At 45.1% G+C, this 14,713-nt stretch overlaps 1 protein-coding gene across 4 annotated transcripts in view; it reads left to right on the top strand.

Moving 5' to 3' along the window:
- Window positions 1-8,727, top strand: part of SMARCC1 (SWI/SNF related, matrix associated, actin dependent regulator of chromatin subfamily c member 1) — a 195,230-nt gene extending 186,503 nt beyond the window's left edge. For all 4 annotated transcript variants that reach the window (XM_001154676.8, XM_016940956.4, XM_009445383.5 and 1 more), the window contains 2 exons: window positions 3,768-3,944; window positions 6,307-8,727. In XM_001154676.8, coding sequence (XP_001154676.1) covers window positions 3,768-3,944; window positions 6,307-6,404 — 275 coding nt within the window. In that variant the 3' untranslated portion in view covers window positions 6,405-8,727. The remainder of the gene's footprint in view (window positions 1-3,767; window positions 3,945-6,306) is intronic.
- Window positions 8,728-14,713: the final 5,986 nt, after the last annotated feature.

Raw genomic sequence — 14,713 nt, 5'->3', positions numbered from 1 at the left:
TTTGCCTTTCACTCCTTTATGTGCACTCATCCCTCGTATGCCTTTAGTGTTCTTGCCATTTGTCCCTTTTATCCTGAATCAGTCCCTAGATTGGCAGACTCTTCAACACTGCCTAATTCTGTCCTAGATACACGGCACAAGCACAAAAAGACAAAAATTAATGATGGTCAGTTGGTCCTAGTGGCAGTGTTCACATAGGAGTAGATCCAGCAGCTGCTCTTGATTTTGCCAAAGTGATTTGACCAAGTTATTTTCCAGCAAGCAGATCTCTGAGACTCCTCTGCTAGGCTTTGCGTTACATTATAGAGTGCAGAAAGTTGGGCCACAGGGCCCAAAACTCTCTATTATGTACATTCTGGGTCATAATGTTGATGTACTTTGCTTTAAAAAGTAGTCCCTAGAAGACTGGACTACCCTAATTCCTTTTTTTTTTTTTTTTTTTTTTTTTTTGGAGTTTCATTCTTGTTGCCCAGGCCAGGGTGTAATGGTGCAATCTTGGCTCACTGCAACCTGCACCTCCCGGGTTCAAGCAGTTCTCCTGCCTCAGCCTCTCAAGTAGCTGAGATTACAGGTGCATGCCACTATGCCCAGCTAATTTTTGTATTTTTAGTAGAAATGGGGTTTCACCATGTTGGTCAGGCTGGTCACGAACTCCTGACCTCAGGTGATCCACCCACCTTGGCCTCGCAAAGTGCTGGGAGTACAGGTGTGAGCCACTGTGCCCAGCCCCTTATTCCTAATTCTCATACCTCATTGTAGTTCTCTTCATTGACACCCCTGAAGTAAGGGGCTCCTCTCTCAGGTTCTTAGATCAAGGAACAGCCACTGGAGATAGGCAGGGTGTGGTTTGAAGCTTTGTATGTCTTTGTTTAGATAGACCTCTTTCTATAGTGACAGAGAGTCTGTATTTGAATTATCTTCAGTACTGCTTTGTGTATTGTAATTTGGTCCAATCTCCAAATTTTTCAAGATTAAGCATTCTTATTTCTAGCTGTCTCAGTACTGTCTTCTAACCTATATTCAGTTTCATAGTTGTCCTTACATAGATAGTAAAGTCCCTAGATTTAAAGAAAAACTACATTGATTCTCTTTTTCTTATTCTGTAGAGAATATAATTTGTCCTACATAAAAAAATTTCAGGCCAGGCGCGGTGGCTCACGCCTGTAATCCCAGCACTTTGGGCGGCCGAGGCGGGCAGATCACTTGAGGTCAGGAGTTCAATACTAGCCTGGGCAACATGGTGCAACGCTGTCTCTACAGAAAATGCAAAAATTATCCGGGTATGGTGGCGCACACCTGTAATCCCGGGTACTCGGGCGGCTGAGGCAGAAGAATTGCTTGAACCCAGGAGGCGGAGGTTGCAGTGAGCCAGGATCGCGACACAGCGAGATTCTGTCTCAAAAAAGAAAAAAAAAAAAAATTAAAGCCTTGATTGTTTCCATTAAACTATTCTTCTTAATTTATTACTCTTTAAAACCAAGACTACGGCCAGGTGCGGTGGCTCACACCTGCAAACCCAGCACTTTGGGAGCCTTAGGTGGGTGGATCACTTGAGGTCAGGAGTTCAAGATCAGCTTGGCCAACATAGTGAAACCCCGTCTCTACTAAAAATAAAAAAAAGAGCCAGGCATGGTGGTGCACACCTGTAGTCCCAACTACTTAGGAGGCTGAGTCAGGAGAATCCTTTGAACCCAGGAAGCAGAGGTTCCAGTGAGCTGAAATCGTGTTACTGCACTCTAGCTTGGGTGACAGAGCTAGACTCTGTCTCAAAAAAAAAAAAAAAACAAGACTACCAGCCTGGGAAACGTAGTGAGACCCCATCTCTACAAAAAAGTTTAAAAATTAGCCAGGCATGGTGGTGCTCACCTGTAGTTCCAGCTACTTGAGAGGCTGAGGCAGGGGGATCACTTGAGTTTATGTGGTTGAGGTTGCAGTGAACTGGGCTGTGATTGCACCACTGCACTCCAAACTGAGTAGAAAATGAGACTCTGTCTCAACAAAACAAAACAAGCCCAGCAGCCAAATCGCTTGGTTTAAGAACTAGTGAATGTTTACCATCATATCCAAAGCAGGGATCGCCTACAGCCTAGGTTGAAATCTGGCTCATCAATTGTTTTTCATACAGGTTGTAAGCTAAGAGTGGTTTTTATAGTTTAAATGGTTGGAGGAGGATATCAAAAGAAGAATAATGTTTTATGTCTCATGAAAAATTTGTGAAATTAACCTTTTAGGGTTCATAAATAAAGATGTATTTATTAGAACACAGCCACGTCCATTTGTTGTGTATCATCTGTGACTGCCTTCATGCTTACTTTGCAGAGTTGAATAGTTGTGACACAGACCATATGGCTGGCAAAGACTAAAATATTTACTATCTGGCTCTTTACAGAAAAAGTTGGCTAAACATTCTAAAGGGTCAGAAGGCTCATTGTGAAACTGAATACAGGAGGTATTTTAGTGTTCTTCAGTGTTCAATACTGCTTTCTGTATTTTAATTGCCGGTTAGCTATCAAATGGTCCCATCTCCACATTTTTCAAGATCAAGCATTCTTATTTCTAGCTGTCTTGGTACTGTGTTCTAACCTATATTCAGTTTCATACAGTTGTCCTTACATAGATAGTAAAGCCCCTGGATTTAAAGAAAAAAACTACATTGATTCTCATATGATTCTCATCTCTCAAATGATTCCGTTAGTGTTCATGTCCCTCAGTATTGAACAACAGTATTGAATACTGTAGGGTCTTCTGTCACTAATTAGAAAACAATAGGAAGAGTGGCTCACGCCTGTAATCCCAGCACTTTGGGAGGCTGAGGCAGTCTTACTGCCTGAGCTCAGGAGTTCAAGACCAGCCTGGGCAACATGGCAAAACCCCATCTCTACTAAAAATACAAAAAAATTAGCTGGGCGTGGTGGTGGGCACCTGTAATCCCAGCTACTTGGGAGGCTGAGGCACGAAAATTGCTTGAACCCAGGAGGCAGAGGTTGCAATGAGCTAAGGTCATGCCACTGCACTCCAGCCTAGGCAACACAGTGAGACTGTCAAAAAAAAAGAAACAAACAAAAGGAAAGGAAGGGAAAAGGAAAGGGAGAAAACAGTAGGAAGAGATGGAGCTGTCTTTGTTTTCCCTTATGAGTCTATCAGGCCAGTGCTTCATAGTGGGCTCTATAAGGAATGATTTTTTTTTTTTTTTTTAATGAACCATACATGAGGCTTTTAATGGGAGAAATATTTGTGGACAGGAATTGGGGATTCAAATCAGAATCCCCTTTTAATGGTGATTTCACAGTAATAATACCCTTTCATGCAAACCTTCCCTGTAAGCCATGGAGCACAATCTGGACTGAATTGTGGTCCTTTTACTGACTTTTACTTACTGACTTCCTTTTAAAGTCCACTTCATTCCCTGTGGGCTGTGCTTGGCATTGTATATCCTCAGGAAGACATTTGACAATCTACTGCTCACCCAAACTAACCAGAGTGAGTGCTTTATTTTAGGGGACCTTTGCCATTTCTTTTTACAGCCACCTTCTTGCCAGTGTTTAGAATAATCAGTCATTCCACAGACCTACCCCCATTAACACCCTTCTTCCAAAAAACCCAGAATACAAAAAGCTAAACATAGAGATTATTACAGATTATTGCTCTGTTGATATTTCAGATCCTTTGGAAGGTTGGATATTTGTATTTAGGAGTTGGATTTAAGTTGATCCCTTTCTTACACCCCTTTCTAGTATACTTACAGTACTTTAAATCTCCCTCCACAGGTCAGATACCAGGCCCAGGTTCCATGATGCCCGGGCAGCACATGCCAGGCCGCATGATTCCCACTGTTGCAGCCAACATCCACCCCTCTGGGAGTGGCCCTACCCCTCCTGGCATGCCGCCAATGCCAGGAAACATCTTAGGACCCCGGGTACCCCTGACAGCACCTAACGGCATGTGTAAGTAACATGGAGGGGGGATGCATTATCTCAGGGTCCGTTCTGGAGGGCTGTAGATAAGGGAAGGAGGCTTTGTTCTCTCCCCGAGATTTGGCAGGTCCATGGATGATGCAGTCTGTGACAGTGGCTTCTCAAAGACCAGTTTTCAGTCTGTGTTCTTCAGCACCCCTGATGGACAGGTGCACAGGTGACAAAATGCTTCTAATCAGGGTTGTGCCTTTATGGCATGCACTGTCAGCATTGGGGCCATAAAGATATTCCTCTCCCACACCTGTTTAAGCCTGTCTTGTTAAGACTCTCAACAGACATGTAGAGCTACTGGTGGTGGTTTTCCCTACAGCAGCCTTTTGTGGATACAGGGTTCAAAAGTGATGCGTGTAAAGAAAAGAATAGAAGTGAGTTTAGAGCTGGAATAACAAATATGTTTCTTATAGCCATTTTTGTTATATTAGTAGTGGCTGTGTAGGCTAAGAAAGTAGTATTCAGGGGCTGTGTTGAGAGGAAATACGAAGTTCCAGCAAGCTCAATGAGGACAACACTTGTGCTGCTAAGTGATACTTGTCTGAGGCTGTGTTTAGAGACCAGGTCATTTCTCCCATAGGCTCTTGCTTGGCTTCAGCCTTGGCCTGAGGGTTGTTTCTGAGACCCTGGCCTGCCTTTTACTCCAGAAGGCCTTCCCAGTGAGGATGATGCTGAAATGCAGCCAGTAGTAGGTCAGGTACCCCAGCCACATCTGTAATCTTAGGTTCATGTAGAAGTTCACGTGTGGCCAAAAGTTTAGCTACTATTTATAGTTCAGAGAGATAGGAAGCATAAGAATTCTTGCTCTGTAGGAGCTTTAGTTGAGAAAACAAGAAATGAAAACTTGGATAGAACTTAGCAAATGTTACATGAAGGCATATAGAACTTACCAAAGGTTACATGAGACTGTGATGTGCCTTAAGTACACTCTAATACTCTGGGAGGCTTCATGGACAGAGACATGTCTGACTCTTCTCTGGCCCCCAGAGTCTGGGACAAAGTAGGTGCACAGAAGAAAGACACTAATTTATCTAGGTATATAAGATCACAACAACTTTTTAAAATTATCTCCCTTAAGCTAGTGGTCAGTGGTTGTGTAGTACAGTAGGTACCTCTTTTTCTTGGCAAGAAAATGTTTGCCAAGCCACCCTGTGGACCATACATAAATGAGCTCGCCTATCAAGAGAGTTGACCAGTTTTCCATCCCTATTGCAGAGGTAGTATCACTGGTCTTTACCACTGGTCTTTACCAATTTACCACTGTCATGTCCTGCTGGTCACCCATGTTTTGTACTTCAGGATTCCTTCCCAAAGGGACCTCAGTAGAGCTCCTTGAGAATGTGGAGGGTTTCAGGTGGAACCTTCCCACCTGCTGCCTGGTTCCTGCCATAAGTCAGTGCTCTGGAATTCTGAACCATGTGAATTGGTTCTAGGATACTAGGTAGGCCACACTGGATGAGTTGCTTCTCCACTTCAGGCCTTCATTTCCTCCACTGAAAGATGACACAAGGGATTAGATCAGTGAGCTTCAGAATGCTTTCAAGAGTCTTAAGGGTTTGGTAGAAACCTCTTGGGCATAGAGTTGGGTGAATCGATTGGTGAGCAATGCTGCACTTTATTTCATATGTTTTCAATTCTGACAAGATCTAGGGGTTTTTAAAACCCGGATTAAATGATCTCTCGGGTTCTTTTGTACACTAAAGCAGGTAAAGTTGAAATAGGAAAGAGTCCCAGACACTCATACTAATTGTTCCCTTCAGGACATGACCTAGTTTGGGCCAAAAATCGAAGGACTGCAGTTGAGGAGCTGTGGAGGCCACCCTGGACTATCCAGTTTGTCAGCAACTGCCTCAAGTGAAGCTCTCTGGCCCTGGTGGAGACATTTATATAGCAAGAATTTATTGATAATCTATTTTGTGCCCAGCTAGGCTAGGGACTGTAGGGGGGGAAGAAAAACAAGACATAGAACTGTCCCAGGAAGGAGCTTATTTTTTAACTGAAGAAATAAAATGAGAACCATTGAAATACAATGCAATCAAAATTAACTTCTGAAAGGGCCTGGAGCGATTCTTGGAAGGAGTTGGCCTGGAAGGAGGGTGGGGGAAATTCAGACACCTCCCACTCCCCAGCCACTAGGGTTAGGCTAAGCAACTTGAGCAGTGCCCTAGAGGTTCAGAAGGAATTGACTTGCATAGACCACAGTAGAATCAATGCCTCACAGGGTGCATTGGTTGCCTGCCACTAAGGAAAGGACTTCTGTGTCTTTTTTTCACTGAATAGGCTCTTTCCTGAGTCTCTTGTATTTCCAGCAATAACGAGTTACTCTTGGATATGTTTGCAGATCCCCCTCCACCACAGCAGCAGCCACCGCCACCGCCACCTGCAGATGGGGTCCCTCCGCCTCCTGCTCCTGGCCCGCCAGCCTCAGCTGCTCCTTAGCCTGGAAGATGCAGGGAACCTCCACGCCCACCACCATGAGCTGGAGTGGGGATGACAAGACTTGTGTTCCTCAACTTTCTTGGGTTTCTTTCAGGATTTTTCTTCTCACAGCTCCAAGCACGTGTCCCGTGCCTCCCCACTCCTCTTACCACCCCTCTCTCTGACACTTTTTGTGTTGGGTCCTCAGCCAACACTCAAGGGGAAACCTGTGGTGACAGTGTGCCCTGGTCATCCTTAAAATAACCTGCATCTCCCCTGTCCTGGTGTGGGAGTAAGCTGACAAGTTTCTCTGCAGGTCCTGTCAACTTTAGCATGCTATGTCTTTACCATTTTTGCTCTCTTGCAGTTTTTTGCTTTGTCTTATGCTTCTATGGATAATGCTATATAATCATTATCTTTTTATCTTTCTGTTATTATTGTTTTAAAGGAGAGCATCCTAAGTTAATAGGAACCAAAAAATAATGATGGGCAGAAGGGGGGGAATAGCCACAGGGGACAAACCTTAAGGCATTATAAGTGACCTTATTTCTGCTTTTCTGAGCTAAGAATGGTGCTGATGGTAAAGTTTGAGGCTTTTGCCACACACAAATGTGTGAAAATTAAATGAGATGTGGAAGGAGAACCTCAGTGATTTTATTCCCTAGTGAGGCCTCTGAGGGCCTCCACACTGCCTGGCAGAACATACCACTGAACTAGTATGTGCTAGAGGAGGGCACAAACATCCGCTCCTTCCCTAGGCCTGCTGGCTCTGGTTTTCTATGCAGATGATTCATTGGATTGGGGGTGAGTGTTTTGTTTTTCTGGGGGCAGTGTGAGCTTTGAGGGTTGGAATATTGGGAGGCATTCCTTAGTTTCCTCAACTAGCCTGGAAAGTTAGGAGTCTAGGGTAATTACCCCCCAGTGAGTCTAGCCTACTATTCACTGCTTTGTGTGCATTTTTTTTCTCCCTCTTTAAAAAACCCTTTAAAAGAAAAAAAAAAAGTAGATAGTGCTAAATATTTTAGCTCATGAAACTTGGTTAGGATGGCTGGGGGTACAAGTCCCCAAACTACCTCTTGTTACAGTAGCCAGGGAGTGGAATTTCGTCAACCGGTACTTTTAAGGTTAGGATGGGACGGGAAAAGTGAAGCAGGATATTAGCTCCTTATACCTTCTCCCTTCCATTTCTGAGATCTCACATTCCATCTATCACAGGGTTTTCAAAGAGATGCTGAGGGTAACAAGGAACTCACTTGGCAGTCAGAGCATCATGCTTTGAGGTTTGGGGTGCTCAGGCTGGGAGGGTAGAATGCCATTCCAGAGGACAAGCCACAAAAATGCCTTAATTTGAGCTCGTATTTACCCCTGCTGATAAGTGACTTGAGAGTTCCCGGTTTTTTCCTCTTGTCCTTCCCTCCCTTCTGTCCTTCCATGTGTGGGGAAAGGGTGTTTTTGGTAGAGCTTGGTTTCCAAAGCGCCTGGCTTTCTCACTTCACATTCTCAAGTGGCAGTTTCATTACTTAGAATGCAAGGTGGACATCTTTTGGATATCTTTTTCTATGTATTTTTTAAAGCTTTACATATGAGAGGGTATAGGGAGGTGTTTATAAAACACTTGAGAACTTTTTTCCTTAATATCAGAAAGCAAAAAAATAAAACCACAATTGAGATTTGCCTTTCAAACCCTCAGGTTTGCCTCTAACCAGGTGTCCCTGGTCACCATCAGAGTACTGGAATACGGGAACCGAGGAGACCTTGGTCCTTTTGTTTTTGTTCTGGACTCTTGGGAGTGGAAATGAGAATGAGTTTATTCCTACTGGAGCTTAGTTCCAATGCATTTGGCTCCAGAAAGACCCCAGTGCCTTTTGACAATGGCCAGGGTTTTACCTACTTCCTGCCAGTCTTTCCCAAAGGAAACTCATTCCAAATACTTCTTTTTTCCCCTGGAGTCCGAGAAGGAAAAGAATTCTGGTTCATACTGTGGTCCCTTGTAACCTCAGGTCTTTAATGTGATCACTTTCAAATTTAAAAGATCCAGGTGGAAATATTTTTACTATAGTAATAATTCTACAAAATACCTGAATTCTTAACACTGTTATATTTCAGTATAAGTGGTGGCTTTTTCTTTTCATGTCTTTGATCTGGTTTTATTCCTGTAATTCAGCCACCTGATTTTGTGGGGGGGGGGGGGGGAATAATACGTGGTTTTTGTACAAACATGTTTCTCAGTGTGTTGTTATTTTGGAAAAAATGAGGGGAGGGAGTTTGGCAAGAATGGAGAAAATGAATGAAGAAGGCCTAATCTCTCTCTTTTTCAGTGAATAAATGGAACACCATTTCTGGATTCTAGTCCCATTCTCTGCATTCATACACCAGTTTCTTCATATATCCTATGAAGAACCTAAACATTTGGCCCCACCTGGTCTTGGTTTGATCAGCAGTTAAAATTCTGTGACTCGGGCTTCCTTCCCGACTGCCCACCTTCATGATGTGTAAGGAACATACATTTTGAGGGTACCTCACCCACTGTTCATTTGCATGGTCAAAGTGAAAATGAGTGGAAGTTCTCCAAAAATGATGGCCAACAACCTGGCACCTCCAGGTGTGAGAAATAGCTTTGCTTGGTGAATGGGATAATGTTTGTCAGGATGCAGTTTAGACAGTCCCAAGTTGGAGGCAGGCCTTGAGGGCAGAAGATTCTGTGAACCTTGGGGGACAGCTTTTGGGTACTCACAGATATAAACCCTGTGCAGAAAAAAAGAAGTGATTGTTTTCAGGATGCTTATAAATCGAGTGAAGCAAAAGAAGAGGATTCTGTGTCTGCCATGAGATGAACGCCCTGCTCTTCACGAAGGTGTGCCTCTAATAAAGAGAGCCAAAGCCAGCTGGGTCTCACCAGATTCCTATACTTTCTCAAGGATGTTGGGGGAGGTTAATCCTTTATCCAAACTAAAGACTGGTTTATAAACTTGTGTGTGAATTATTTTTAGAATATTGGAGGACATGCAAGATCAACCAGTCTTACATAGGTTCCCTGGGTCCTTACCATGGAGTAATTCCCCCACATTCAATTAAGAATAGTTTAGGCTGGGTGCAGTGGCTCACGCCTGTAATCCCAGCACTTGCATTTTGGGAGGCCGAGGTGGGCTGATACCTGAGGTCAGGAGTTTAAGACCAGCCTGGCCAACATGGTGAAACCCTGTCTCTAGTAAAAGCAAAAAATTAGCCAGGCATGGTGGCACGCACCTGTAATCCCAGCTGCTCAGGGGGCAGAAGTTGCAGTGAGCTGAGATCACGCCACTGCACTCCAGCCTGGGTGATAGCGAGACTCCATCTCAAAAAATTAAGTTTATTTTTTTAGAGGTGGGGTTTTGCTCTGTCACCCAGGCTAGAGTACAGTGGCACGATCATAACTCACTGCAGCCTCAACCTCCTGGACTCTAGTGATCCTCCCGCCTTAGCCTCCCAAAGTGCTGGGATCACAGGCGAGAGCCACTACGCCCAGCCAAATTTTGCATTTTTAACAAGTTCCCAGGGGATGCTGATGAAGCTGGTCAAGGAACCACCCTTGGAGAACCAGTGGTTAAGAAGGTCGTATGATAGAGCAAGATCCCTATAGTTCCTTACAGTTTATTGTATGAGACCTTTCATACAGTAAACATTTGAGGGGTTACTATGTGCCAGACATTGATCCATTAATACAGTGAAATTGCAGTTGTGAATACAGTAGGCAGGGCCCATGCCATCCAGGCCACTTATTCTAATGGGGTGGGGTACAAGACCATAAACGGTTAATAATATTTTGCATACTTCCAAGTGTTCATGAAGAAAATGAAACAATGCAATTAAGAGTTTCCTGGGGACAATGTGGATAGTCTGTGAATTGGGTGGTCTCCCATGATTTCTGTCCTGCTGGATATGGTAGCCTGAGGGGTTGACCTTCATTCCAGAAAAACATCCATCTGAATACCCAGAGCACCCTTTTGTCTATATAATGCCAGTTTGTGAGAGTACTCTGCAAACTGTGCTGCCTGTGACTATTAAAAAACCCCTGCTTTCTACAGTTCCAAGAGCATAGTTGTTTTGCTCCCGTTAAAGGGGGATGTCTTCCTGGAAACAGTGTGAAAGCACCCTCAATCCCCTGTTGATGGATTATCTCCATTTAAGGAGGTGGTCTCAGAATGGGATGCAAAGGTATATCCCTGAAGGAAGTGCTACCAGGCCCAAACCTCCTTTGTTGGATCTCCTTGTGAACAGCTCCTCCCCCCAGCTTCATTTCCCTGTGGCTTGTTTTTAGGCATGCCAGCACTCTGGCCATTAGGAAACACGTGATCCTGAAGTCCTTGGGACAAAGTTCAGGCAAGACTATCATACCCAAAGGGTGACTAAAGAGATAGAGAAGGTGCTATGAATCAACCTAAACAGAGATTCCAAAACCAGCTGCAGCTAGCTAGCTAGCTCTAGGACCACCAATTCCTGTTCCAGCCCTATTGCAATTCTTATGGAACCCCTGCCTGCCATGCAGAATTGTAGTCATCTTTACTACCACTGCCCCCAAAGGCCTTTCCGTGCGCTTTTAACCTATAGAGGGCAGCCAGTTGACTAATTCTGACAGCAACTTTACCCTTCAGGGGAGATAATCCCACCGCCCCTCTGGAAAGTGGCCATGCCTTAATACAGTGTGACAACCACCTTCAGACAAGTGACAAGGAAAATGCCTCCTGCTCTGGTTCTGTGGTAATCTACCATCTAAGGTGCCCTCTTGGGGCAGTTGGTCCAGAAGAATGTAAGGAAGTGGCAGCAGTCTTGGATGGTGATAGCCACTCAGTTTCATTCTGATCCTCCCTAGCAGATTTCTGTAGCAGTTTCAGAACTGGGCAGGTGATAGAAGGTGGGTCCAACCAAACCGGCCCAGGCTGATTGATGTGTCTGGTTTGGTTCAGACATGGATGAGTTTCCTGTGGCATCCCTGTTTACAGTCAGCTTATTCCACAGTAGCTACAGGATGCCCGAGAAGTGCTTAGGTCACCTGCTGAGGCAGCAGGTCTCTTCTGCAGACAAACTTAGTTGCTTGGCCGTGCGCGGTGGGCTCACACCTGTAATCCCAGCACTTTGGGAGGCCCAGCCGGGCAGATCACCTGAGGTCGGGAGTTCAAGACCAGCCTGGTCAACATGGCGAAACCCTGTCTCCACTAAAAATACAAAATTAGCCGGTGTGGTTGTGCATGCCTGTAATCCGAGCTACTCGGGAGGCTGAGGCAGGAAAATCACTTGAACCCTGGAGGTGGAGGTTGCAGTGAGCCGAGATCATGCCATTAAACTCCAGCCTGGGCAACAAGAGCGAAACTCTGTCTCCAAAAAAAAAAAAGTTGCTCCACATGGTGAGGCCCTGTGTTTGCTTGTGTTATGTGGCTTTCTCCCAGCTGGTTTGGCTTTGGGGTCATGAAATTCAAGAGGCCTTTCCAATCTGTTTGCAGACCCATTGCCTGAACAAGATTACCACCTTCAGGTTGTGATGTCCTTAGATGACAGCACTTGCTCAACTGAGAATCCAGAGTTTCTGCAGTCCAGAGGTGGTGGTCAGCACAAAGAACTCAGACCCCCTACCTCTTAGCCCTTCCCTTTCTGGGGGATGGTGTAAAGAGGCACATCACGTAAAATGGTCACAGAGCAGATTGCCATGCAGCCTAGAACCAGGAGTCTGGTCTTGCTGTGTTCCCTGGTAAGAGATCATGGCATTATTTCTTAAATGGCTAAGTGAAGGTGGGAGAGTTGGGGAGGGGAGGAGGGAGGTCCTCTGTTCTGCCAATTAATAGTCTACCTCTGTGTCCTGATTCCTCTTCTCAAGCAGGAATGAAAAGCCTCTATATTAAAACGAAAGGGTTTGGAATCAGGGTCTTAGTTCAAATCCTGTCCTTACCACTTCATTAGCGTACTCTTGGACAAAATTGCTAATTCTCTCAGTTTGCAGATGTGTAAAATAGGACTGACGATATTTGTAGTGTGATTGTGAAGAATAAGGCAAATTAGCACAAGGAAAACTAAAAACTCAATATGTTTGTGTTAGCCTGTTTGTGTTGCTATAAAAGAATAAAGAATATCTGAGATTGGGTAATTTATAAGGAAAAGTGTGTTTGACTAACGGTTCTGCAGGCTGTACACAACATAGAGCCAGCATCTGCTTCCAGTCAGGGCCTCAGGAAGCTTACAATCTTGGCGGAAGACAAAGGGGAGCCAGCATCACATGGTGAGAGCAGGAGTGAGAGAGAGAGAAAGTACTAGGTTCATGTAAACAACCAGATCTCAAATGAACCCATGAAGCAAGAACTCATTACCTCGAGCACCAAGCCATTCATGAGGAGTCCACCCCCATGACCCAAACACCTCACACTAGGCCCACGTCCGACACTGGATGTCACATTTCAGCATGAGATTTGGAGGGAATAAAACATCCAAACCATATCAATGTTAGTGGTTAATACTGAGGACTTAAAGCCAGGAATTTCCAGTCCACACAGCTATGCCCCCAGCCATGGCAACTGGAGCACTCCTCTGGACTGCAGCCCCCTGGTCAAGCCGGGGGCTTTTCATGCAGTTGGAGGCTGGCTGCATTCATGGCAATGGACCTTGAGCCTACCTGAGCTCTTGAGGCAGGCTGCCAACCCAGTAAGAACCTCAGAGGCATGAAGAAACTGTTGCCACATAAAACATCCCTGATGCCCAGGTGTAAGAGACATAAATACGGGGACATGGATATAAGGACGTCAGTTTCCCTTTCTTTCACTCTGTGGTTCCTACATCTATCTCTTCTCTACCCTACCACAGTCCTGTGCTCAGAGGAAATACTCATTTGACGCTCTGGTTACCAAGCATTTTCACATATGAGAGACAGGTTGCTAACTCAAAGTCACACTGCAGCTGAATCCTGCCCTTCCCATCACGTTCCACTGACTGAATTTTCCCATTCATCTTGTGGAGGTGTTACCCAACCAAGTGTGCTATGCTCAATTCTCAAACTGCTAGTGAGATCCACTAGGGAAGATCAGAATGAAACTGAGTGGCAACAATTGATTTAAAATCTCAAGTTGGGCCGGGCACGGTGGCTCATGCCTGCAATCCCAGCACTTTGGGAGGCCATGGCGGGCGGATCACCTGAGGCCTGGAGTTCGAGACCAGCCTGAGCCAACATGGAGAAACCCCATCTCTACAAAAAATACCATATTAGCCGGGCGTGGCATGCCTGTAATCACAGCTACTCGGGAGGCTGAGGCAGAGAATCACTTGAACCCAGGAGGCAGAGGTTGCAGTGAGTCAATATCACACCATCGCACTCCAGTCTGGGTGACAGAGTGAGACTCTGTCTCAAAAAAAAAAAAAATTCCAAATTGAAGGAAGCGTTAGCAGACTTCATCTCTAGGAAAGGGAAGAAGAAGATACTTAAATAATTAACAAAATATATTTAAAATGAGTGGGAGAACTTCCTCCATTAAACCCTGTTGAAAACGTGTGAGTGGTTGTCATGCCCCAGACATCAAGGAACCCATCCATGAGGTCTTCCCACACAGACTGGCCTCAGGAAGGGAAGGAGGAGGTAGGCCGCTCTGACAGCCACAACCCGAGTTGAGGAAACAAGCAAAGGAACACAGAGAGTCTACATACAGTAAAAGGTGACAGGAGTTAAGCTGCACACAAGGGAAGCAGAGATGGGTTGGAGGCAGTTAAGGGTGCGTTGCTGCCTCTGTGACTGAGGTGAGTGCAAAGCCCTACATGGTCCCCTGTTTAGAGAAGGCTATTGTTTCAAACATATTTTACTTGGTCCCCGGAGGCAGCATGAAACTATGAAAGAAAGAGCCTTACCCCTTTTTTCAAGGCTTTCCAGACCACAGTTCTGGGATGGGTGTGGGTGGTTGCCATTCGTTCATTTATGCCTGTCTGATATGGAGCCTCCCTCTGTTACCAGCCCTGTGCACTCAAGTGCCTTGCAGTCCAGTGAGGAATAACTGTAGATAAGATGAGATGATGGGCATTAAGTGTAACTGCTGAGAAGGCTTCATAAAGGGAAAGGTGATAAGAACTGAGTTTTTCTGGCATGAGGAGTTTACCAGGCAGGAGAGGTGGAGACGCTAGGCTAGGCAAATAGGCTGCAGCCATAGTTCTGCTGAGAAACAGGTTTTGAACCAAGGCAACTCCATCTGGAGATATGTATCAGAAAGATTAGGAGATAGAATCTCCATCTTGGTCACTTATTTGGTCTTCTAAGACAGAAATGGGACCGTCTCTTAAATACTGGAGTTGTCCTATCTCCTTGGGCTGATACCCTGAACTGTCAT

This window comes from Pan troglodytes, chromosome 2 (assembly GCF_028858775.2).
Source record: "Pan troglodytes isolate AG18354 chromosome 2, NHGRI_mPanTro3-v2.0_pri, whole genome shotgun sequence".
Taxonomy (NCBI): Eukaryota; Metazoa; Chordata; class Mammalia; order Primates; family Hominidae; genus Pan; species Pan troglodytes.
This window is presented reverse-complemented; position numbering and strand designations above follow the sequence as displayed.